We start from the raw sequence: 27,699 nt of genomic DNA on the forward strand, positions 1-27,699 counted from the left end.
ATTCTAATTTTGTTGTAGCCCCGCGGTAGATGATTCGACTAGCTAGCCTTTAGCTAGCGATGACAACATCACTGCATATTAGCCGGCACTAATATGATGGGACAAGAAACAACGGGATAATAAGGACACTCTTGGAGCTGCTTAGAGTGTCCACTCACTGGTTTCTGTATGCTTGGCACATAAACCAAACAGGATCCAGGAGTAGCTCGCTAATAACAACCGTTAGCATGCACGGGAAGGAGTCGCCTGGGCTGGATGCAAGACTGGAACTGTCACCTCAATGAACTGATAACACACCATCTCGAGAGGGTAAATCACATCAAAAGAAATTGTTTTATCTCGTCTTGAGCTAATTAAATGTGTAGTTTAATATTGTAAACGTTAGCTAACATAGCTAAATGTGGGCTTAGCTAGTTGTCGTTAGCTGGCTCTGGTGCAGTTTGCTTACCAAAACTAATGTGGTGAAAGGTCTGACGTAGTGGTTTTTGGTTAGATTGTCAACATGTCTGGTTTCTGATGTTGTCTAAAGTTTACACTTATCAAAGTCTAGCTAAACGCTTTCTATTATTATACTGGCAGCTGTGCACTGTATTTCCCACAACTGTACTGACCAACACAATTTTGTTTCACTTATAGACTGAGGCAACAGTAGGACCATGTACTCGAGCCCTAATAACACCATGAAGTCCAGCTGCTGCAGCAGCAGCAGCAGCATCACTGAGTTGCTCGGTGCCCTGTGTGACTGCAGCCTGTCTGGTGTATCATGGAAGCGCAGAGCCCTGGGTGGAGTCTCAAGAGAAGGTTTCCGCAGAGCTCTCAAGAAGCGTGCCTACGGTGCCCTACTGTCCAAACTATTTCAAGATGGCACCAAGGGGTCAGCCTCAGGACCGAGTACCTCAGCTAGTACGCCGCCCAGAAACAAGGTCCTGATGATTTGTTTTGACTTGCGGGTGGCAGGGTGCAGAGAGGAAGCAGAGAGGTTGGAGGAGCAGCTGGAGAGGCTGCCGGAGGGAGCATCATCTTGCCTCAAGGAAGTAGACGCAGTCCTTGAGCTGCTTGTGCACCTAGCTGGTTCAGCACCTCCACCCCCTACCTCTTTCAGCAGGGACTACATGAGACGAGAGCGGCCTGTGCTGCGGAGGCCACGACCTTGGGGCTACCAGAGTGAGGAGCTGCAAAGACTAGAGGCCCGGGCGTGGGGGCTAGTGTGTGGGGAGGAATGGGGGACTTTGGAGAGTTTGTGTGGAACTCAGAGGTTGATGGATGCCCCTCCTGGTACAGGGCTGCTAGCTCTGAGAACAAAAATGGAGGCTGAAGAAAGGTTTGAGAAGGACACCAGGATGACACTGTTTGGAGCACTGCAGCACACTCGCACTTCAGACATGGACATAAGACTGGACCTGCCTCCTATTCCTAGTAATATTGATGTAACTGGGCTGGCTATCAGGGTAGGACACTATGCCTTACTATAGTACCTAAGCTAATGCACAGTGTTTAGTTTAAGATTTTTTTGTCATGTGGCCATTTGGCCGGGTCAGTCTGGTCAGTCATATTTGTGCCATTGTTTAATTGAATTGTAAACCCCAATGTTATACACTGTCATCATCCATCTTATTTATTGGGTGTCTATGCAGGTGCCCCCCTGTTTAGATCAGTCTGAAGATGAGGGCTTCCAGTCGGCCTCCAACCTGACCCCAGACTCTCAGTCAGAGCCCAGCTCCATTCCAGATGTTGATATATGGGAGGCTGTCCGCACTTTTGAGCCCGGAAGACGCCGATGTTGGGAGTCTGTTGGCTGGTAAGTGCCATGTCAGTTGTGCTATAGAAAGTTTTAAAGCAGTTTTATCACAACAATGTCAAATTACTTTCCTGAGAAGATCTAACCCTCATGTAACCAATTCTGTAACTTGATAAGGGCTGCAACCACCAAATGTTTTCAGTACTGGTCAACCTGTTTATGTCTTTCTTGGATTAATTGATTTCACATTAAGTATGTAAAATGTTAAAATACCCATAACAGAGTAGAAATTAATGTCATCAGCTTGTTTGTTTACAACAGTCTAAAACCCAAAGATATTTAACAATCTAAAATAGAGAAAAACACCAAATTCTGGCTCCAGTAGATGCTCTGATAAATTACTTAAATGATTGATGATGATTAAAATGAAAAAATTATCAAAATAACAGTTAGTAATAAACCTTCTGTTGATTGACTAGAACAGTGGTTCTCAAACTTTTTCACATAAAGGATAAGCTGACACAAATTAAACCATGGACCCCCATTTGATAAGATGTTGTTCCAGGGTCCACAATCTGGTAAGATTTTTGTTTTTAGATGTTTTATTACAGAAAGTGATTGAAACCTGGAGGTCCCTGGACCTCACTTTGAGAACCACTGGACTAGTAAATATGGTATGCAACAACACAAAGGCAAATTAAACAAAGCAGAAGATGCAGTTTAACAAGTAACATTCACATTCATTATAAGAAGCCCACCTACATAGTCAGCGTTGTATTAAAGAGTTGTGTTTTCAGTTTGACTCTGCCTCTCTGGAACAAAACCCCAACTGTCACTCTGTTTTATACCACTAGCCCACCAGTGAAAAGGGAGTCTCTCTACCTAACAGAGAGAGGCAGGGAGGCCTTCGACCAGCTCTATCGTCTATGGGAGGGGGAGATGAGGGTGGTGAGCACTAGTACACCTTCTCCTATCCTCCCTCTGCCCCTGGACTCTCAGACACAACTGGTATCTGACCTCCTCAACGCCCTGATCGGAGTGGCGTCCACAACCTTCCCTCTTAACCAGGTCCATTTCATTATCATTATTTATCAGTCTCTGAAATGCAATATAATGCAATTGATTTTTTGTTTTAGGGCTCTGTCAGACTGAAAAGATAAAAATGAATGAGGTAGTAAAAGCACTGTGACAGCACACAATTACCAAAAAACACTAGAGAAAAGGGAATCAGACAAAGAGAATCAATGGGCACTTTGTGCATGCCTGATAAAATAAACCCAGTTGATTTATAAAAGCACATGACATTGTAACAATGAAAAGAAAAATGGACAAAAAAGTGACAGTGTCAAGCATATACTCAAGTCATTCTCCTGACATGACACATTAAATGAGGAAGAAATAAATGAAAAGATTCCTAATGCCAAAAAACAAAACCACCAGGGAGCTCTTCTGCTGCTTTATTGTTTCCCATTAAGTTTTTATATTCGCAGAAGATTCTAGTTAGTTTTTACAACATAAATTGAATCCAAATTTCCTTGTTTACTCCCTTAGCCCTTTATGTTATTTCTCTGGCAGGTTTTTATCATTAACATGTAGGCTGGAGCAGGACATGGGCACATGTATTGTGGACACAATATCTTGAATCACCTTTACAGTCTAACGTAATCTAATTCAATACTCATGCATGAAGTTCAATGTCTGTTATGTCAAAACTTTGTTCAGATGGTCAGAGAAGTGTTTATTAAGCTCAAAGGTAATCTTTGAGGCTGTGGTTTGCGATGGTGTAAATTATTGTCTATGTTGTGTTTGTCCTCCCAGAAGAGTTCTGTCTATGAATTTTGTATCCAATTCTAATAAAAGAACCACGGGAAGGGCAAAATAACAAACACCTGATTATGTAATACAGTCTGATATAATAACACCACCAGCCATGCCCTCAGAAATCACCATGGAGGTGACTCCCTGACAGCCTCAACAGAAATTCAATAATATGAGCTTTACTAAGACAGTCTTTACTGCAGGGCTGTTTTATTGGATGTTATTAGACTGTACCGTTATTCATTGTATTTTCCTCACCATCTGTAAATATGTAATCTCCTTTCCAGAGTGTTCAGTTTGACGTCAGGCCTGGTGTGTGCGTGTCAGGAGCCTCTCCAGAGAGCGTGTCTCGTCTCCTGGGGGAGCTGGCCCAGTACGGCACCTACTACTTGAGGCTGAGTCGCTTTTCTCTGCAGAGTGCTGACAAGAAGGGCCTAGTCTTCCAGGTATGTTTGTGTAGTCATCATTTATACCACTGAGACAGCACATTTTACACCTCCTTTCTCCACATGTATTCTGCATGGGACAGTTTTGTTTGTTATATATAATTTAAAAAATGTGATACTGAAAGAAAAGAGATGGAATACACAAGGGTAAATGGCAGTGGTAAATCCCTAGCTGATCCTCAATATCAAACACCGTGAAGACACATTAAAGGATAGGAGGTTCGCAAATTTTTCAAGTCTGTCTTAAACTGTAGGCAAATCAGGTAACCATATGAATTTCCCCTAGGAGATAAATAAAGTATGTATGTATCTATCTATATGCACACAGATTTTGCTTTCTGGAATCATTCCTCTTCATACTGGCCAGCAAGAGATCCGCTCTTATTGCAATTACAGTGTAAGTGATTGGAAACTAAATCCACAGTCCTTGTTTTGTTTACAAATACATTAAAAAATGTAATCTGAAGTTAATATGAGACAACAGCAGTCTGATTTAAAGTGGATATCTTCCAGGGATTCAGCTTTTGTAATACACAATTAACTTTCTGTTTCTCTCAACTGTGTTTCTTGTTGAGCAGAACAGGAGGGATAGTTATGCTAAAAGCACTGTAACTTTGGAAGATCTCCACTTTATTTGACCAAATCACACTGGATACATTTTTGGAGTGAGGACTGTCCCCACTATCACTTACATTGGAAATTCATCAAGAGGGGATCAATATGAACAGCAGGAATGTTTACACGAAGAAGAAAAAGTTGTTTAATTGCTCATATTTGAAATCAGATGTGATCTGTTTTAAAATTGTGAACTTCTTATTTAGTAAAAAATGCACAATATGTTGGGAAAAATGCATTTATCAATGTATGCACAAGGTAAACTGAGCATTTCAGATGTTTTACACCCACACAGATCATAACATCTTTTAAGTAGTGTTTCTCTCCAAGGCTTTTACAGGTGGTCTGAGGAAGTATCTGCATTACTACAGAGCTTGTGTTCTCAGCACTCCACCCACCCTTAGCCTGTTGACTATCGGCTTCCTCTTTCGCAAAGTAGGCCGCCAACTCAGGTGAGGTCAACTCCTTTTTTTTTTTCTTCTCTCTCTTTTTTTTTTTTTTGTTTTGCTGATGTCTGTGCTTTGTTCATTTCATACTTCTGAAGCTCGGCCTCACCCAGTCGACAGCCCAGTCATGTCCTGACAGAGAGGACCTTGATGCAAATATCATCAATTCAAAAAATCTCTGCTTTCTTTTAATCTAAGGTACCTGTCAGAACTGTGCTGTGTAGACGGGCCTTTGGGTGCAGGCCAGGCTACCTTCCCTGTGGTGAGTGCTCTTTTATCTGCAAACTGCAATATGTCATCCATCATGGCTGTGTTTAGCCTATCAGATGGGATGTCAGCTCAGTGCCATGTGGCTCTCCTCAGGGTGTTAAACTGCTGTCCTACCTGTACAATGAAGCACAGAATAACTGCAGCAACGAGAACTACCCGGTCCTGCTGTCGCTGCTGAAGAGCAGCTGCGAACCTTATACACGGTCAGTCACTGCGCTCCTCATACAGACATGTATCCTGAAAAGGAAATGATACAACCCAAGGACATGACTTTCTATCAATGATATGTGGACCTTGCCGTATTGATCTGTCAGGATTGTGTCTTTGTTTTTACTGTGCTTCGGTTAGGTTTGTGTCTGACTGGGTGTACAGTGGCGTGTTTCGCGATGTTTATGGAGAATTCATGATCCAGGTCAATGAGGACTACCTTAGTTTCAGAGGTGAGACAACACACACACAAAAACATTCCGTGCTGTCGCATAAACACTTTGGCTTCAGTCAGCAGGTTCTGAAAATGAAAAGCCTGGCAGACAGATTGTCTAGCAGAAAAAAGATAGATTTCATTACAGCCTTTATTGCCTAGTTGCATTTGTCCTTGTGTCTATAAAGGATGTCATGAAGTTATTGGATGATAATCAGTGGGAAACAGAATTCAGCTACCACAGCTGTGGTAGCTGTAGAGCCACCTCCGCTCAGGAAGCCACAGAGACGCACAAGTAAATGCTGTTCCTTTATCCTTTTCAGTTGATACACCATATGGGGTAAAACAAAACATCTTCTGAAATAGATGTTTTTTTTTTCTTACATTTCATCTCTTGTAATTGTCCTTGACAAATCTAAACTGGCTGAATACATTTTGTTTTTCAGTACAATTAATTAATTAACTTGACTCCTTAGGGAGAGCACAAGAGTGAAGTAAGGACAGGAGGAGATGAGGCTTACAGGGCAGATAAATAAAGACCCATCTGTACTCTACAGGAACTGGCTGACTGACTTCCTGTGTGTGTTGGTTATTTTGCCTTGGTCATGCTGCTCTTCAATGCCATGCCCTATTTCATGTCTACAATAGCTTTTCATTATCAAGACAACATTTTTATAGATTTTTATATTTACTATTTGATATGAACTGCAGCTAACCATTATTTTTTATTATCAGTTAAACTGCTGATTATTTTTTCAATCTTACAGATAAATCATTTGGTTGAAAAAAGAACAGAAAACAAACACAAAAAAAAAATCCATCATAATATCCTAAATGTCTTGTTTTGTTCACCAGTCCAAAAATCCAAATAATGATTACATTACTACAATATAAAACCAAGATTTATGTTTGCCATTTTTACTGGAAAAATTACTTAAACAATTAATTAATTAAAACAATTATTATTTTTTTTATTTACTTATCGTTGCAGCTTTAGTTCCAATAATAAAACAGTAGCGTACAAGCATTCACCCCCAGCAATAAGACAAGTAAAGTTTTAGATTTAGTATCCTCGGTTGTGCCCAACATTAGCTGGTAGCAACTTTTCAAATGTGAGGATTTGATGTTTGTTTATTTCATATTATGGTAAATATCTTTAAGTTTTACACTTTTGGTCAGACACAATAATATTTGAAAATATCACCTTAGTGACCCTGGAAATATTTCACTATGCTGTAACATTTTACAGACAAAATGATAAATTGAGAAAGTCATTGGCTGATCAATTGATAGTGAAAATGTTTTTTAGCTGCAGCCTTCTTTATTAGAGAATTGTTTATAAGTAAAGAATAATCTTGTTGACACCATGTTTCCCTAACAAGCACACACTGTAATTGCTTCATTCTGACATTACTCCATAAATATGGTTTTGTATGAGTCATTATAGCCTTTCCAAATACTGTATGTCATGCAACACCCCATCAAGGTCAGACCATCACCTCGGCTTTGTCTGGCTAAGAGGTTCATTTGCTCATCGGCTACACCTCATCAACTCCTGCAGTGAACCTCTGCACTTCTCGCGCCTGCTTTTTGGAGGACACACAAATGTCATTGTTCTCTTTGAAGTCCGTCAGCCAGGGAGGCAATCAGTGGCTAAGCTTTCTTGGCAAGCCGCAGGCTTTCTGTAAAGAGCTCTGGAAGCTCAGTGCATTCATGTTCTCTTATGCTTTTTGCTTAGGATCACTGAGCTAAGCGCTAACAATTTCCAAGTGTTAATTCAAGCAGCCCAAGTTTTGCCATGCCCCGTAAGTCATACTAATAAGGAAAAGTTTTAGGCCCAGCGCAGGCTGGGCAATACTCCACTGCTGTTAGTTTTTGTACTTCTGTTGTGAGAGAGTTGTTCTGTTAACAAAGGCATAATGGGCCAGTAAAATGACTTGGTCTTATTTTTAGAGTGTGTAATAGGCCTCCTTGTATTTCTACAGACAAACACTTCTGGGTTCAAGGCTACACTCTGATCTCAAAGGATGTGGAGGATTGTGTTCCCATCTTCCTGAGACACATCGCCAATGATGTGTATGTCTGTGGAAAGACCATCAACCTCCTCAAGATCTGCTGCCCACAGGTTTGTTGTGCACATTTATATATGTTGATTAGGTAAATATAGCCTAAATTATTGTATTGACTGTTTTTTGTAACAAATAAGTATATAAAGTGTTAATCCTTAAGATTTCCCTTCCATGTTTCATCAGTTTTTATTTTTACTGTCATCAACCATTACTGTATTGGCTCGGAGATGCACAGATTGGCTCTGATATCGACAAAATCCACATGTACGCCACAAATTATCCACCTGCCACAACAACGATTCTACCTATTTGGAAATCCATTCTGCCCGCTAGGGGTAGGACAAATAATCAATACTGCCACGTAGGTGGATGGCCTCCTGCAAAACATTATCAATATATTATCATCAGTATTGTGATACAATCTCTTGTGGTATTGAGGCAGAGGTGTTCCCATCATTTATTGCAGCCATTTGAACTCTAAACCGTTCTGCTTTCTGTCCATGCATTATTATATTATTATTATTATTATTATTCCAGTTTGACTCCTGCTTTGTAAAATATTAATATTCATATTTTATATATATTTTCCTCCTATGCGACGGAGTTATCATGATGTATCTAGAGGTGAAATGAATAATCAATCAGGCGATCTAGCTATTTTAATAATCAATTAATCGTTGGAAGTAATTTGTCATGTAAAAATGCCATTCGTTAGTTCCACTTTTGAAAATGGGAAGATTAGCTGCTTGTCTCTGTTTGCCTCATGTATACTGAATATTTTTGTGTTGTGGATTGATGGTCAAATGAAACTGACTTTCAACAGTGAAACAACTTTTTAAAGACACCATCTTGGACTTTAAAAATCTATGGTCAGCATTTTTATGGACAAATTGAATAAAAGATTGATCAAAAAAAAATTTCCAGATGAATGGCTAATAAAATGAATCACTGGTTGCAGCAGTAGATGTATTAGCTGATATCAGCGCTGCAACTAAGCATTACTTTTTTTTTTTTTTTAACTAAAATTATTTGGTCTATAAAACATCAGAAAATAATGAGAAATGTAGAAAGATTTTCAGTTTGGTGTCATGTTAGACAAGGAAAAGCAGCACAGTGTCCATCACATTTCATCAAAATTACTTAAATGACTAATTGATTATAGTTTGTTATGAATGTTCTTTTGATTTACTAATCGTTTAACCAGCGATTTGTTTCAGATCTAGATGATATTCTATCAATATGTAGCAAATATCAGAATTGCAAGTATGATGATGTCATTGTACACTTGTAAGTGTATCAGAGTCGGCCTGTGATTTCCAGCACCTGTATACAACCCCAGGCATCAGAGTTATACATGTATATGAAAGGACCCCTCACTGTGCACAATGGCAGTAAACTAAGCAAATGTAAAGCTTCAGTGAAGCGTCAAGTTTTTATGTAATCTAATTTTATTTAATTTTCTCACTTCACCGTGACTCACCTGCTGATTCACCAGCACATGATGTTTTTTATGACTTGACCTACCTGACCTAAACCGCAGGGCCCATGCTTCTGACTAATTGGCTTTCTCTTAACTACGACTCTGTTTCTCTGTATGCTAATTTCCTTTATTGCTGGGTCCTGCTGTTCTCTGAGAGACTGCAGAATGGCTGGTATGAATACATGTGAAATTATGGATTGAAAAATGTGACTCAATGACATGGTGGGATGTGGCTGGTGATGTTTTATTTAGCTTTTAACAAAATTGAACATTTACGTGTAAAACAACACCACATAAAGAAATACAGAGCATCTAATCTAACAAATGGAGCCAAAAAAGAAACCAAGAGAAAGTAAAGATTAAAGTAAACATTTTAAATAGTTTTAATTACAATAATACAAGTATTAATTCAAGGGGAATATATGTTTTATATTGTAACATTGTAACATGTTTTATATTGTGATAAAACATAATTACATGATAAGATTAGACTCACACAGAGGCACAGTGAGTGTGGTTAAGATGAATGTTTCTCATGCAATCAAAACAAGGTTTCCATATATTCAAGGTTTTTCTAAAAGGTTTTACTCTTGTAAAACCAGTACATAATTTCCTCTAGTGGTATGTAATTATTCATTTCTGCAGTCTGGGCTCCAGGGTCTTCAGATTTCCATTTTAGTCTTACACATTATTTGGTAATGATTAATAAGATCCTGTAAATTTAACTGCATATTAATGCCATGCAAATGTGATGTGATATTACATATTACATTGTTTTTAGATTTAACGTCGTATTTTGAAGCAAGACCAAGTAGAATGTATGAATGTGCCATCTCGATGTAAAGCTGATGGAGAGAATGTAACTGAGTGAATCTAAACCTTGAATTCAAAGCAGATGTAACCTTGTCTCTTCACGGGTCACTCCATAGCGTCTCATTCATATTTATTCCCAAGTCTCTCTGCCATCTCATCCTAGATTCATTGTTAGTTTGTTATTGGGTGCATCTGTAGACACATGTTACGCTTTCAGACAGCTGGCAGCACATATTTTGTTATGACAGGAACTTTGTGGTTGGTGTTATCAAACATCCACCAAATGAGACAGGCATCAGGATTAACTGCCACTTACAGTGGCAAGAAAAAGTAAGTGAACCCAGTGAAATTACCTGCATTTAGGTATTAATATGTCTTTCAAATATGGTCAGAGCTTCACCTAAGTTACAATAATGAGCAATCGGTTTTAACTAATTACATATAAATCATTGTATTATTCTTGTCCATACTGAATACATCGTTCAAACATGAGCCCCTCAGCTAACTGGAGTCAAAAATCGAGTCCAATCAATGAAACACGATTGGAGGTGTGTGTAAGAGCTGCTCTGAGCAAAAAAAAAAAACGCCCGCTTGTGGAACACTTGCTGTTCACTAGAAGCACAGTGAGCCATGCCTCACACAAAAGGTCTCAGAAGACTTCAAGACAATCAAGAATGGTTGATTTGCATAAAGCTGGAAAAGGTGACAAAGTCATCCCAAAGAGTTTAGAGATTCATCAGTCCACAGTTTGATACATTGTCTATAAATGGAGACAATTTGATACTGTGGCTTCTCTCCCTAGAGGTGGGCTAAGATGCTAAGATGAATCCAAAGAGATGGTGCTGAATACTCATGAAGTTAAAATGACCCCAGAGTAACAGCTAAAGGCTTAAAGAAGAATAATGTCAGGGTGGATGTCCACCTGCTGAAGCTCAGTAGGTTGGGTGACGCTGCAGGAATATCAAAGTAGATCTACTACAGAATGACTTAAAACAAAGAGTAGAGATGCTGTGGAATGACCTGAAGGGAGCCACTCACACCAGTCATTCTGAGAATATGGCTGACATGAAGCAGCTATGTAGGAAGAATGGTCCAAAATGTATCCTGTTTTGCAGGTCTGATATTAAGCCATCAGAAGCTCTTGTTTGAGGTAATTGCTGCTCACTTTCTCCACTAGCACTGTGAATATTGAATGGGTTTGTTCAATAAAAACAGAAAAGATTATAATTCTTTGTGTGATATTAGCTTAAGCACATTGTGTTTGTCTGTACTTCACTTAGATGAAAGTCAGATCACATTTTACAACCAATTCATGCAGAAAGCCAGGTACTTCCAAAGGGTTTACATGCTTTTTCTTGCCACTGTAAATCAGTGAGCCTCCTTTATGGCACTGACTTTCTGTTCCCTTTGTGTCCACAGCACTATATCTGCTGGTCGGAGCTGCCGGTGCCTCGCATAGCTGTCACCTTCTCCCTCCAGGAGGTGGAGGAGATCGAGAGGGACTGTGCGGTATACCGCGGACGCATGGAGAGGATTGCTAAGCACAGCGCCATCAGCAGGGAGGAGCAGGTACTGAGACGCACACATATTGTTCCATCTGATAAGACGTTTCTTTAATGTATTTTTCCATTTTTTTCCTCTGAAGTCTGTTGATATTTCTCCTCCTCAGTTTTGTCTGACAAAAGTCTTGATCAAGTTTACATAAAGATATAAAAATGTGTTTCATATGCAGTGAATGGTAGTAGACATTGCAGTCAACATGGTATCTTACATTAATAAAGTCTGTGCTAGTTGATTTTAAAAATCAAGGGCAGCCTGAACTTCAGGGAGGGAAGGCAAACCTGCAGTAAGACAAGTCATTACACAGGTATTGTCCCTTAAGATAAAGAGAGAGGAGTTTCTTTTTTTTTTTTTTTTTTTTTTTTTTTTTTTTTTTTTTAACATAAGATGATCCATGATTGTGACATTACCCCTCAAGTACTGAGAATTTCAGCAGCAAGTCATTAAAATGATGCATCTGAAGTCTAGGGCTTGTACGCTGCATGATTTAGTGTAATACCCTGGTTTGTATGGCCTGTGTGGCGTGTGCTGCTGGCTGTGCTGAGTGGCAGAGGGTGGGAAGCAGAGGTGAGCTACAGGGCAGGTGGATAGATCTTAGTTAATGATGATTTCTTGTCTGTCTTTTGTTAGGCCCTGCGTACAGAGCAGGCACGCCAGGAGCTGATCAATCAGGTCAGAGAGTCAGCAGCCAAAACCCTGGAGAGCATCCGCGGTTAGTATAACATTTACACACACACACACACACACTGCGAGTATAATTTTATGTAGTGCTTGACATACATGCACACAACCTCCCTGATGAGTATACCTTATTTACCTATAACCCACATTTATTTGTTGACTCTTGACCACGAGAGCTTTCTTCAGCTGCACTCCTTCCTCTCAGTAGAGCAGCAGCAATTCATAGTGAGGAATGTTTTGAACAGCTTCCAGTACGACGGGCTGAGAAATCTAATTATTTCTCGCACAGTTTAGCAAACTCCTCGCATCATTTATTACTTCACAAGATGTGTGGCAAAGTTTGGGAGGGGAGATGGTTTGGTGGGGAAATGTCTGGCCTGATGCTCTGAGTGTGTCTTGGCATATTTTTGTGTTTGTGTGAGGCAGATGGTGAGGTTGTTTTGTGTGTGTGTGTGTGCATGAGAGAGAGAGAGAGAGACGGAGATGTTTCGTACTTTTCTGTGTGGGAGGGTAAGCAGCCCACTGTTATCTCCCTTGCCTCCTGTAGGGCGCCAGGTGTCACAGCGTCTGGCTGAAGAGGCCAAGAAGAGAGAGCGATTTGAGGAGCTGAAACAGCACCTGGAGCAGGAGCAAGAGGTAGTAAAGTACTGTTCTTGTGCATGCATCTGTTTACAAGAGAAATGCATGAGAAAGTAATATAGTATCCATGTGACTGAAAAGGTATTATTATATTTTGAAAACAATTAGACACCAAAAGCCTGATAAAGAATTTTGAGGATAAGAAAACGATGTAAAGGACAATTGTGTGTGTGTGTATATATATATATATATATATATATATATATATATATATATATATATATATATATATATATATATATATATATATATATATATATATATATATATATATATATATATATATATATATATATATATATATATATTATATATATATATATATATATATATATATATATATATATATATATTTATTTCAGCTACATCATTTGTGGCCTTGTTTTAGAAGCTGAAAGCAATGATGTTTGTGTGTGTGTGTGTGTGTGTGTGTGTGTGTGTGTTTGTGTTTGGCACCAGTGGCGAAGTGCAGCCAAGAAAAGGCAGGAGGAGGATGACTTCAGCTTTGCCAGAGAGCTGAGGGATAGAGAGAAAAGACTACAAGCCCTGGAGGAGCAGCTGGAGCAGAGAGCCAGGTCTGACTGCTTTTACAGCCCCTACTAGACGTGTTAATCTTTTATTGATGATTGAATAATCTATGTTAAGATTTCATTTGCTCTAAAATATATTAACAAACATGATGGGACGTCAACTCCATCTTTGCAGTCTTTCAGTGGCTGGACTTGTGCTGAATTGCCATACAGTTGGGATAACTGTGTGATGCCGCGGCATGAGCAAATGTTAACAGAGCCTGTAATGCGAACATGGCGTGCGTGGATTTCCAAATGATGGCTGTAAGCTGCCATTTAGGTTGCCGGCGTGTTGGAGATCAGAGTTTACCAAAGCTGTTGTTAGCACCTGTCATCTGCAGCTTTTCATCCAGCCAGTTACCTCTCAACTTGTGCAGTATTAACCCTTGTAAAGATTCAAAATCAAAATACCTAATTTATTTAGGATGTGCTTGGAAAATGTTCCATGCCAAGTGTAAAAATAAAGCTTTTATCGTTCATTTATTTTTACAGACCTTTGCTGATTAATCGATTACAGCTCGTTAAAGTGGCTGACAAGAGGTTAAGGAAATTACTCAAAATTGAATTCAGAGCTGTCACAGACCGTGAAAGCACATATTCACGCACAGACATATGGCAGGCCAATATGCTCATCACAATTCTTCATAAGGATGATTTGCACTTTAAATATAATTCCACGTAGATTTAAATATAAACATAAAGCTATGAATATGATTTGTTCAATTTTTTATAAGACTTAAATAACATCAGCCAAGCTGTTTTTAGGAGGATAATCGTAATATTTATGAATGCATATTAATATTTTGCTGTTCTTATCTCAGTTGAGTACTAATATGAAGCTAACAAGAGCAGAGCTACCTGACACTTTTCTAGACATGCATTTACTGCAAGTTGCTCTGAATAAGACCCTCAGCTAAATTATTTACTTTTAACTTGTGTGTTTCTACATTCAAATTGTAGGAAGGAGCTGATTGCCCAATATAGCCGTCTGTCAGAGGAAGCAGCCCGCAGAGAGAGACGGGCCATGTGGAGGGTGCAGCGAATGAGACTTGATGAAGCCCGTGCTCAGTTCTTCATCCATGACAGGCAGAACATTCAGGTTTGTTACTGTGTATGAATTATCATAAAAGAACACATGCAGAGGAAAAGGTTAATATGACTGAAGAGATTCTGCAACCAAAGCTCTTGTGACTTCTTTCCAGGCAATGCTCGAGAAATATCCCTTAGGCCAGGGGAGACCTCCTGTGGAAGTGTTGCGACCTGTTCCCTCAACACAACAGACTGTAGCGCAACAAACACTGGTATGACAACACACTGGTTCTTGAACATTAACTAAATCTCTCCACTTTTTTATGCTCTTGTTAAGTGCATCCGATACACCTCAAATGAATGCCTTCTCTGAACAGGAATCTCCCATTCTGGAGCCGTCTGAGCAGCAGCCAACTGACACCCAAGAATCTGATGTCGTATCATCACCGCCACTTGACCCAACTTCATCCACCCTCACCCCCCTTACAGCAGACCCTGCCCTCATCTCTGAAGACATTGATATCAATGATTTTTTCCCCAAGTCACCAAATCCTGACAGTCAGCAAGTGGATGTGGCCCTACAGGAGATTGGGTCTGACTTACCTGAGGTGTGCCCTACAGCAAAACTAGTTGACTATGACTTCAGTGCCCCCTTTAGTCCGCTTGAAGGTATCACTGCACAAGCCTCAGTTCAGCCCCGGCCTCGCTGGGGACCCGCAGTCGAGCCTGACTTGATCCAAAACCATCCCTCTTTCTCTCACATCCCCATAGGAGAGAACATGTCTCAAGTCCAAGAGAATGTCCCCAAAGCTAACCCCTTTGGTCAAGCCTCCAAATCCAGCTTTCCTCTTGGCCAGTATACCCCAGAGGAGCTCCAAAATGCAGCTAAAGCCAGTGTTTATGGACATACCTCTCAAGCCTCAGCACAGCCAGTAGATGGGAGTGAGCAAACCACAGACAACAAGCAAGTAGTAGCACCTATGGCAGAACAGGAGACTGAAATGGGGATTTCAGAAAGTAAAGCAGAGGTAAAAGAAGATGAGCGTGCATCTACAAAAGAGGATGATGTAGTTCCTACTGCCCCCTCCACCACACCAGGACAAGGCTTTCCAAATGGTGACCACAAAGTAGTGGCAAGTGTTTCTGACTGTGGTGGGGTTAAATTGCTTGAGGCAAACACTCCGCACCATAGCTCAGATGCTCAAGATAACGCATATGAAAATATTTCTTTGCCAGACATTCATGCTCATGTCTCCAGTATACACCTAAAGGTTGGAGAGCTGGTTTCAGATGTTGCTGACCCTCAGCCATCACCCAGCATCCATGGTCACTCCTCTGACGCTCACATTAAAGTTGGGAAAAATGTTTCAGAATTTGTCGCTCCTCTTCCTCCTCCGAACGTTCACAGTCATGCCTCAAATGCCCACATCAAAGTTGGGGAGCTCGTTCCAAATGAAATTGCCCCTCTGCCATCCCCTAATGTTCATGGTCACAGTTCAGATGCTCGTATCAAGGTTGGCGAAAATGTTTCAGAAGTTGTTGTACCACTCCCTACTCCTAGCATCCATGGTCACTCCTCTGATGCTAATATAAAAGTGGGCGAGTTTGTGTCCAACATATCTGAAGCAAGACCTCGTTGGAGTAAGCACGGGCACACCTCGGATTGCCAGCTTCAAGCAGGCTGTGTGGTATTAGGAGCTGAACCAACCTTGTCCCCTTTACCTGGAAGTTCCCATGGTCACTCCTCAGACTCAACGTTGCATGTTGGATGTGTAGTTTCAGGAGATGAACCCAAACGTTCTCCTCTACCTGGCAGTGACCATGGTCACTCCTCAGACTCAATGTTACGTGTTGGGTGTGTAGTTTCAGGAGATGAACCCAAACGTTCTCCTCTACCTGGCAGTGACCATGGTCACTCCTCAGACTCAATGTTACGTGTTGGATGTGTAGTTTCAGGAGTTGAACCCAAACGTTCTCCTCTACCTGGCAGTGACCATGGTCACTCCTCAGACTCAATGTTACGTGTTGGATGTGTAGTTTCAGGAGATGAACCCAAACGTTCTCCTCTACCTGGCAGTGCCCATGGTCATTCTTCAGACTCAAGTTTAGGCATCGGATGTGTTGTGTCCCAAACTGGACCACTTCCATCGCCACTACCAGGCAGCGCCTACGGCCACTCCTCTGATTCGACTCTGGGTGTAGGTTGTGTGGTGTTGGGGACACAGCCGCAACCCTTTGTACTCCCAGGCAGTGTGTATGGCCACTCTTCAGATTCTTCACTTGGAGTTGGATGTGTGGTGAAGAGCAAAGAGAAAACGGAGGAAAATGAAGATAATAAAGGTATTGAATAGTACTGAGTGATACACAACAATTAAATTCTGAAGGGTTGCAACTATCATTTATTTTCAACTAATCTGATGATTATTAATTGATTATTTAATAAATTCTTTGATCTAGAAAATGTCAGATGATAAACAAAAATACCATTTATAGTTTCCAATTCAAAACCTAGAGATTTTCAGGTCATAGTGATGTAAAATCCCCACGTTACACAAACTTAAACAAATTACCAAAATAGTTGTCAATTCATTTTCTGTCCATGAATTAACTTATTAATCAGCTAATCATTTCAGCTCTAGATATTTGCATGTAATCAATATATAGATGCACCACTGAATATAAAGATGGAAGCTTTTTGTACTGACCTTTTGGTGTTAAGAATAGTACCTAATGTCACTGAAAACTGTGCTCTCTTCAGGTTCCAAGTCAGAGAGCCCTGGTGAGCAGCTGGTTGAGGGCTTGGGGTCCTGGGCAGCTAGCTACGGTTTGTCCCCTGGAGAAAAGTCTGAGCAGGAATACCTCTTGGCTTTGTCTACTCAGTACCAGGTGGAACACTATGAAGACTACTACAGCTTAATGGGTAAGTTGAAATCATATGGCTCAAGGTTAATAGTTCCTTATGGCTTATACAGGCAATGTGATGTTCATCACATAAGCACTTTTGTGTTACTGGTACATTACAGTCATGACTCTAAACATGATGGTGTCTAACTGGTATGTTAGGAATGGATAAGAAATAACATATTATAGATCTAGTTTTTTTTTTTTTAAATTGCAAACTTGAATTCTTTATTGACAAAGAGAAGTAACAAGAATCAGAAGTCAGAAATGACTGTGGTGTGTCTTAGTTAGCCAAACTGAAACAATGTCCCAGTTGTCCTTGTTCATATGGAGAAACTTTATAGACAGCCATTTGTTGCTGGATGTCAGCCAGACTATTCTACAGAGAGAAAAAAGATAATTCATTCACAGGCATCTACAAGCACCTACTGTGTATTGTGCATACTATTATTAGCACAAAACTGAAAAGAGAAAACATAGCTACAAATAACTACCAAAACAGAACCTTGAGGAACTCCACGATTTAATTCTGTTGGAGAGGACATGGATGTATATCATGTAGAACAACAGAAAACAGGAATTCAATCAGCCAAGAACAACAAGAGAACAAACTATTTTTAGTCTACTTATGGTCAACAGTATCCCAAACTAAAACTGTAATTGCATGTTTTGTATAAGGTTATTGACTGTTGGTTACCCATATTAAAGTCATCTCGGTAAATGAAAACTAAACTTGATTTAAAGCTTTATTTCAGTTTCAAAGAAAATTATTTGACTGATGAGTTGAATGAAATTGAATAATTTTATCTCTTATTGATTCTTTTGCTCCTTCTGTCATTATTTTACAAATGACCAAACAATCAAGAAATTGAAAATAATCATTCTGCTAAAACTGTTGCCTTTTCTTGTGGACAGAAATTACATGACGCGGAGCACTAAAAACGAAGCCTAACCCATTCTTGTAGTAATGAAAATGGCTGTAGCTTATGCCAGATAAGAAAAATAAAATGGACCCTGATCTTATTCAAGAATGTGAAAATATTTATGTTGTCAGGCTGAAATAACTTAATGAGAAATTACGTCTTTTGAAATACGGCAAAACATCAGGTCATTTTGCAGAGAAATGAAAATTACACACCTTACAGTGGTGGAGCTGGCTTCATATTAATTTAAAAGAGCATTTTTACACGTTCAGGAGTGAGGCATTTCTTGAGGCTGTTAAATATTTACTCCATCAGCATACACAGGGCTTGAATAAAAAGCAGTGATATTTCATAAAGGTATTTTGGCTTGGATGCATCATGGCTCGTTGAAGTAATATCCTGTCTTTTTCACTCTGCATTTGTGGTTCAGTCACGCTGCTATTATTCATGCTGGCTTCTAGGGTCTCCATGAAATCAATCAGAATCTACTCTGTTGAATACATCTTCCACACCACTGATCAAAGTCAAGAACCCTAATTTTTTACAGAGTGTTACTATAAATATAGAGGGACATCGGACAAAATAACTGTTTGCTGTAAATACTCTCCATTGTGAAGCTTTTATGTTGTGTTTTTGTTGTCAGTGAGGTGTCAATTCAGCTCTAAGGTCATTTTAAGACCTTAGTTTTATGTTTGCAACTAACAGTTATTTTCATTATCAAATGATTTTTTTCTTTATTTAGTTCATAAAATTTTAGAAAATGGCTTAACATCCTAAGACCCGAACTCTTGCATGGCGTGCATTTTTAATTTCTCTTTGCTATTTAGGCTGATTGGGACCTGAGAAAAATGATGTCCACATATGAGGACATTAGTTTTACATTTCTATTGCTGAGTGGCAGTATAATATCCTCATATGTGGTCACCAGGCCCTTGTTGAGAAAAAGTTAGTATTGTGGTCTAGAGAACCGAAAATGTGAGGTCCACATATGTGGACGCCAGGTCCTAGGAGGTTAAAAAGAAAAAAAAATGTCCATCACATTTCCCAAAGTCTGACCACTGTCAAAAACCTAAAAAATGGTCAGTTTAATATCATAGAAGACAAAGAAAACCATCAATTATCAACATTTGAGAAAATGTAAATGAGTATAATATTTAATATTTACTGATTAATTCTTTCAGCTCTGTATTGTTAAATCATTGAATAAATGTTTCAGACATTTATTTTGCATCATCCATTCTGGCAAACATATTATTTGAATAGTATTTGTTTAAGCTTCTTCTTTTTCATCTGACTGTAGTTATTATTTCTTCTTAGCAGCATTTAAAACCAGCAGAGTTTTCTGCCGTTCTGAGGGTGATATTTATTCAGTAACACACCTCATCTCCCTCACCCACAGCTTCGTCCCCCGAGTGTCAGCTGCTGAAGCAAGTAACTCGGGGCCCCTGGGGTCTTCCTATGGACCCCACTCTTCGCAGAGCTACAGACACCACTGCAGTCCAACTCAGCGAGATGGTTTCCCTGCCAGTTCTGATAAAACACTCTGTCACTACCCCGCTCATCACACAGTGAGTCTCTGAAAGAAAGCTATTTGTACGTTATTAGCCCCTTTTTAAAAAAGAGATCCCACTGTTGCTGTTTACAATATCCCTCATTATGCCGGTTTTGCTTGTTTACACTGAACCAAACAAAGCTGGCGTAGTGTGTGATTTTTAGATGGCTTGCCATCGTTCCAGAATCAGAGGCGTGACGTGTAACACAACAGCATTGGCGTCTGTCCCTCCATGCCGGCTCTCCCTTTTACACAGATGTCGATCTGGCTCTGTGACTACCTTCACTGCCGGCTTAACAGCAGAACGACAATGACCCCCCCACCCCCTTCCATCTTCGTACCTTTTATACAGAACAGAAAGGCAGAATAAAGGTGCAACATTCCTGCCTTGTACAGGCTGTGTAAATGGGGCTTTTGTTTACAAGTATGAGTTTGGAGTGTCTGAGAAAGACATGTACTTATTTTACCCTTAAAGCCAAATCCTGTGTTTAACAGAAATGCAGGTGTGAGGTTTTTCACTGATCTCTTGTTATTTTTCTGCTACTTCAGGCCACTTAAACTGTAGCTAAGTGTATATTCTGCACTGCAAGAATAATTAAATTTCCTATTACGTTCCATCATTGTAGGATCTTTTTTCTGTTTGAAATTCCATCAAAACTCCAGACAAGCTTGTCAGTCTTCAACTACAATGTTTCTGCACACTTTGCAGTTTCGCCTTTGTGTGTAAAGAAATGGCTTTCTCATCTCTTTCTGCACACGGAGAGGGTGCAGTATATTTAGCGTTGGTATTCATAACTCAAAATTTTTATTAACACATTTTTATCCCATGCTTAGATGACACAGTGGAGTTTTGCAGAGATTTTCAACTCCATTTTTATCTTCCCCCTGCTGACTTTTCAGTGAAAGAGAACATTCCCTAAATCCCACTTTTATAGAAATGTAAATTACTCAGGAATAATTTAAAGTAATGGAACGGAGGAAGTCATCCTTAAAGTGCAAAAACACAACGTTATATTCCCTCAGCTTTCTTCAGAGCTGATGTCTATCATTCCCACAACCTGTATCAAATTTGCAAGTCAGCATCATTTTCACTCCTGATTCTTGTATCAAAACTTTTCTCTCCTTATCTTGGTCATTCTCTCCTCCACCTTCCATCCCCAGTGTATCTTTGGTGAACAAGGCAGTGGTGGACTATTTCTTTGTGGAGCTGGGAGTGGAAAGACACTTTGAGGCACTGCGCCACTTCCTGCTGATGGAGGATGGCGAGTTCGCACAGTCCCTCAGTGATCTGCTCTTTGAAAAGGTGAGGCTCTCTCAGAAATGCCGATGTCACTGGTGTATGTTCAGCATAGGGTAACATATGGTATTTTTCTACAGTTTATTGCCTTCTAGGCGAGAACAAGAAAGGACATCTTGGAACAAGGTCAAATGGCCTTGTCAACATATTTTAAACTTTAAACTTTTTCTGTCTTTTGATTGATCAGCACTGCATGTATTTAGTATTATCTACAAGCACAGGACGGTCCCCATATAGCATAGACACACACCAAATCTTGAATACATATGATTTAGACATGTATGTGCAACAGTTGCAGGGCAGTTCTCCACAGGTAGTCGCACGACTCCTTTGTGTCAATCTCTGGAAAACGCCTGCAAAATGTAATTCATAGAGCCCATGTGAACTCTGTATTTCTCCTTAGCTCTATGAAGCATTGTGTCATTTTCATTCTGCCACCTGCAGCCTTATGTTCTGGTTCTGTCACTGCTTTTGTCAGCATAGTTTTCAGCTGTTTGCAGCAACAAAGCTCTACAAACCCACTGTACACTACGTGTCGAGCATCAAACAGCAGACTGACACAGAAAAACAACTAGCTGGTGAGCATAGTGTAGCGTTAAGCAGTTGTACAGCTAGATATTACCCCCAGATCTTGAGTTGGTTGAAACCAAAACAGAACAAAAAGGAGCGAGAGAGAGACAGAATATTGGACATACTAATATCAAGGGATGCAAACTCCAAATGAATGTTATTGTTGTTCTGTATCTGCTGGATGTCTAAATAAGCAACTGCTTGTGTGTTTACAGCTTTTTGTGCTGCCTCAAATGATCAAAAACTCCAGTACAGAAGGTTTAAGCATTATTGATGCTTAAGCTTGTTAGCATTTTATATTTGATTTCTCCTTGTGCCTGTTTTCTAGCATGTGATGCATCACTGCCAGATTTCTACTTATGTCAAGCCCAAGCTTCCTGGTGTGAAATAACAAGCACATCTTTTGCTCCCACCTTGGTGCCGTTCTGCAGAAACATTCATGTACATCTGTCTCGTGAGGCACATGAAACAGAAGGTTTTTGTTCCAGCCAAAGACTACACCAGCTGATCTCACTGATTAGCACAACCGTCAGCTGGAAGGGGAACTAATCATTGCAATCAGCTACCTGTAGTGTTTGTTTGGAATGAAAACACTGCCAAATTTTAGGCCTTGATAGCACATTTGAAAGACAGGTGTAGCGGTATGGGTAGTTATACTTGTTTGACCTTTTATGTATTTACTTGGCTGATGTCTCCTCCACCCAGATGGGCAGTGGGCAGACTCCCGGTGAGCTGCTGACACCGTTGGTCCTAAACTCCATCCTCAGTAAGGCCCTGCAGTACAGCTTACATGGGGACACACCCTTGGCTGGCAACTTCACCTTCGCCCTTCGCTTTCTCCCTGAGACTTTTCACCCACATGCCCCGGACTCTCTCAACTGTCTGGAGCTGCGCTACAAGGTGAGGCAGTGTGTTTTATTGGAGGGAGTAACAAAAGTGTGTACACTTGCACGGGTGTGCTTGTCTCAGCATGAGTGGCAGCTTGAATGTGACAACCTGTCATGTTTTGACAAACTGCTCCGGGTATGGAAAATTAGCTTATCCCGCACTTAAATGGTTGAACCTCGTAGATTGATTGGAGTTGGGTCTTTTTTCGATGACATGCACAGTGACTAATGTTGCACATACTGTCCTCTGCTCTTGTTCCCGCCTGTGTGTGTCACCTCCCATCTCTCTCACGACTGTTCACTTTCCCTGCTGAATCTCCATCTTCTGCCTTTCTTGAATCCTTCTCTCTTTCTTCATCTCCTGCTTTGTGTATATTTTGCTTTGCTCTTTCTCTCCCCAAACATCTTTTCCACATTCCTCTCTGTTTCTACCCCCATCTCTTACCACTCTGTCTTCCCCCCACAATCCTCTCACCTCCTTTATCACCATCTCTGCATTCACACCTCCCATCGCCTCATCTGTCACTCTCTCTTTACCTGTTCTTCCCAACTCCTGTTTCACTTCCTTTTGCTTTCTTTCACACCCAATTGCGCTCACACCTTCACACTTTTTTTTTTTTTTGCCTTGGTGTCTCTTTTCCTTCGTGTCATCTCCCAGGTGGAATGGCCGTTGAACATCATCATCACGGACAGCTGCATGAACAAGTACAACCGTCTGTTCTCGTTCCTGCTGCAGCTCAAACACATGGTGTGGAGCCTCCGCGATGTTTGGTTCCACCTCAAGAGAACAGGTGAGAAGATAAGAGCAGCTGATTCGGGCTCAGCTCGGACTCCACCTCATCTCTTAGAAGGAAGAGTTCAGATTCTTCCTCTTGTGCTTTATGTTCATGAAATATTCATAGAGGGGAATGTTGCAATTCCTTTTATGTTTATTTATACAACACACATCTTATACCAGCGGGATTGTTGTAGACCTATGTGCTTCAGTGGATTACGTATTATTGATCAGCAAAAGCCTGTGCAGAGACTACGTAAATGGATTTCCTGATGGGAAAAAACAAAGTATTAAGTTATTAGAGGGATGTACACTTCAGTGATTATAACATTAAGATTACTGATCACATGGGGCAAATGGTGGATGATTACTTAATACACAACTGACAAAACCATGAGCAGCGCTAACATAACTGCACTCAAAGACAAAACTGCATGATAAAGCAATTAACCAAGGTCTGTCTGTATCATAAACTTCAACTATCAGTTACTTTCATTACTAATTCATGTGTATTGATTTTTTACTAAAAGTATAAAATGACAAATGCCTCTTAAGTTTCCAGAGCACAAGAACACAAATTGTGTTTTTTTTTTTTTTTCATTTTTAGGAAAATGGTGAAAAGTAGCCCAGAGATATTGTATTATTTACGACATAAAAAAGCTGAAAATCTTCAATCTTCTTTTCCATACTTTGTGAGCCAATTTTTCCCATCTTTGTTTTTCTCAGCGCTGGTGAAGGGCGCAGGTCGATCGGTGCAGTTTCGTCAGCTGCAGCTATACAGACACGAGATGCAGCATTTTGTCAAGGTGATACAGGGCTACATCGCAAACCAGATCCTGCAAGTGTCCTGGAGCGAGTTCACAGCCAAACTGGCCACTGCCAGCGACCTGGACGCCATCCACCGCACACATGCAGACTACCTCAACAGAGCCATCTTCAGGTGAGGGCTGGGACTGCATATGTCTATGTTACAGTCTTATTGCAATATAATGCTTACAGTCATTTCTGTGCACAGAATAGTTGATGCATGATTTATTGCATTCAAGGAGAAGATCATTTGGAACAAGACCAAATGTCCTCGTCTCACCTTGAATCCAATACATTTTAAATTGTTCAGCATTTTGAATCATTACAGCTCCATGTATTTAGAGTTACCAGCTTTTAGCCTGTGCACTACATATGAGAGCACAGTCTGTGTTGACACTACATAAGTACATGCTGTCTACACCAAAACTCATCATCAGTCCTTGATTTAAAATGCACGTGCTTCAGCTAGAAGGCAGTTCTCTTCAAGAAGTCACACCACACCATAGAAAGAAATGATAAAGCGACATAAGATGTTTGATGTGTTACTGCAAAATACCATAAAACGGTCCAGATCAAAACAGATCTATTGAATGAATGTCGTGACACATGCTAAATGTTGCACACGGGCACAAATTTATGGTGTGTGATCAACTTTTTCTCATCTTGGCTGAACTGAAACCTCTGCACCTTGGAGAAAAAATATGGTTCCATTTAAACATTTTCTTTCTGAATTGTCACATCTCCTTTGGGCTCATTCAGGTTCATGTCCAGCTGCTCTGAGATTTGTGTTGAGCCTAATTTAGGCTTTTTAACAGCAAAAAATTAATTAATTAATTGTTTGGTCAAAAAGTCAGAAAATGGTGTTGTTGTCATCAAGTATATTATATATAATCAGCAAGATATTCAAATGAACTGCAGAGAAATCAATAAATTTAATAATAAAATTCAATAAATCAGCATAGTAATCAATAATTGTAGCCCTACTGGGTACAACTTTCTGGGATCCTAGACCCTTCTCTTACAGAGGGAGTCAAAACTATTTGTTGCCGAAGGTGTTCTCCAGGGTGTTGTTCGCTTTTACACAGACAGGAAAACTCTTAATTGAAACCAGCAGGATTTTAGGCTGCAACACCACAAACTGCAGAAAAGGGCAGGGGAGTGAAATCATTTCTCCAGGCTCTGTACATGTGCAGCAAGTTGAAGTAGTGCACTCTGCACCCATAATTTCATATAAAATTGATTCATCCTCCTTGTAACAAGTTAATTTAAATTCCAGCTGGATCTTAGGCTAACTCTTGAACCCGATGAATGATTTAATCTCATTAGGAGAGGTTGTCACTATCACACTTTTCTCTGTGTAATTTCAGGCCGTCTGAAAAGTCATTTCAAAGTTCCTTGTCATGTTTCTAAACTTTGCACTCTCCCTTCTCGCTCGTCTCCCCAGAGGTTTGCTGACGGAGAAAGCGGCTCCGGTCATGAACATCATCCACAGCATTTTCAGCCTGATCCTCAAGTTTCGGGCCCAGCTGATCGCACAGCCCTGGGACAGCCAGCAGGGGGAGGCAGTGCACCCCAGCTTCATTGCCATGCAGCAATCATACAACACCTTTAAGTATTATTCTCACTTCCTCTTCAAAGGTAAGGACACCGATTAATGTTTTAGTCTGTTTTTTTACATTCCCCCACAATTAAACTCTGGAGAAGGATCATCAGAGTGAAGCAGCTCTGAAACCTTCTTGTTGAGATCATTCTCAAACATATTCTCATTTCTCAATTCAGGTGTTGCTCTGGTTAACAATTATACACAGATATCCTTTAATATTAAAACCACTTGACATGAAAGCAGTATATTATCATTGGTGTATATATTGGTTTAATTAAGCAAATTAAGTTAACAAAGTGTAATATGTAGATTTTCTTCTTATTTCAGGCCTGAAGGTGCCTAATTAAGCTTTGCCAAGATTTATAACACTGAGTTTTTTTTTGTTTTGTTTTTTTAAACATATGAATTCTACTGTAAATGCAGGAGATTAATTAAGTTGTTTGCTACTTTTTTAATGGTTTTCTTCACACATACAATGTGAGTATGATCTTTTTTTCTGTAATGTGCGACAGGGAAATTTGTGGTTCAGGTGAGCCGAGGATGTAAAGCATCGGCTTCTAGATTAAAAGTAATTATTTAAAATATAATGTCAAATATGCTGAACGAAAAGAGTTGCATTTTTAAAAAAAAACAAAAACCTATGGCTTAAAGTAGCTTCCAAAGACTTTGTGCAAATCCGTCACATATGGCAGAAACACTAAGATAGTGTGTAGTTTTATTTTTGGAATAGGAAAGGCTGTAGTATTTTGAACTGAAATGCCAAGTGTTGTATCAACTTGTCTGGATGTATTAAAGCCCTTCCTCCTTGTTGTGATTATTTATACATTAGTAGATGATTAGTGTTGCATTGGTTGTGGATAAATCAATGTCATTTAATTTGCTGCAGCAATGTGTTTCTTGGGGAAAACCCAGATCTAACAAATGTCTCTTTCCTTCTCTCAGTGGTGACCAAGCTGGTAAACCGGGGCTACCAGCCTCATCTCGAGGATTTCCTCCTCCGCATTAACTTCAACAACTACTACAAAGACTCCTGAGCTGATTGTTGCTGTATGTGTAAGTTGTACACAAGCTTAATGTCACAATTTCACATAAGACGTGCTCTTTGTTAAATATGCACCATTGTGTACTATGAGTGTTCACATTTTAAGAATCCCTTGTAAGACAAAATACAGATAATCAAACATACGTAATAAATTAAGTTCATTTCCATGTGCAAAATACATTTAAAAACCCAACTGCACTGTATATTAGGGCATGAATTTGGCAATCAATCCACATCAATGTGCAGGATTTGAACTACATGCCTGTGTGCTTGAACAAATTAGATTGCTTCTGAAGTTTGTATGCTGCCAAAGGTTGTAATTGAGATGAAGTTAATGCCTACTGAAATGCCTCTCGTGCTCAGGTGCGTCTCCAGCTGTGTAGATTTTAAGTGCATATAAATGAAATGTCAATGATATGTAAATACTAAAGGAAAATGCTTTGTTTAATAAATGCTCTATTCTTTGGTCTTGATCTTAAAGTTCTTTAATGGTGTAAAAAAAAAAAAGGACAACATTTACTTGAGTAAGAAAAAATGACATATTTATTAAAGATTGCATGTTAACATTGATTTTAGAAAACTAGGGAAAATTAAGTGCAAAGCCTTATGCGTAGTGGATTCTGTCAACTTCTGCAATTTAAAGACAGGGCAAAGGGAGAAAATGCATTCCTTGCTATATTACGGAAATGTATTTTCTCCACCATGAGTACCAGATTTTTCCTGACGGTGCATAACTTAGAAAGCAAAA

The 27,699-nt window shown here is 39.8% G+C and overlaps 1 protein-coding gene across 1 annotated transcript; it reads left to right on the plus strand.

Moving 5' to 3' along the window:
* Window positions 1-27,424, plus strand: tubgcp6 (tubulin, gamma complex associated protein 6). Its single transcript, XM_056386532.1, has 25 exons — window positions 1-309; window positions 637-1,448; window positions 1,635-1,798; window positions 2,593-2,806; window positions 3,844-4,002; window positions 4,948-5,069; window positions 5,262-5,325; window positions 5,427-5,536; window positions 5,682-5,773; window positions 7,740-7,879; window positions 11,536-11,685; window positions 12,307-12,388; window positions 12,905-12,993; window positions 13,456-13,571; window positions 14,526-14,664; window positions 14,768-14,866; window positions 14,972-16,934; window positions 17,353-17,514; window positions 19,818-19,986; window positions 21,132-21,273; window positions 22,543-22,737; window positions 23,383-23,515; window positions 24,226-24,439; window positions 25,751-25,944; window positions 26,852-27,424. The coding sequence occupies exons 2-25, from the start codon at window positions 657-659 to the stop codon at window positions 26,941-26,943; spliced, it is 5,796 nt and encodes a 1,931-aa protein (XP_056242507.1). The 5' UTR covers window positions 1-309; window positions 637-656; the 3' UTR covers window positions 26,944-27,424.
* The last annotated feature ends 275 nt before the right edge of the window (window positions 27,425-27,699 follow it).

This window comes from Seriola aureovittata, chromosome 10, assembly GCF_021018895.1.
Source record: "Seriola aureovittata isolate HTS-2021-v1 ecotype China chromosome 10, ASM2101889v1, whole genome shotgun sequence".
Classification (NCBI taxonomy): Eukaryota; Metazoa; Chordata; class Actinopteri; order Carangiformes; family Carangidae; genus Seriola; species Seriola aureovittata.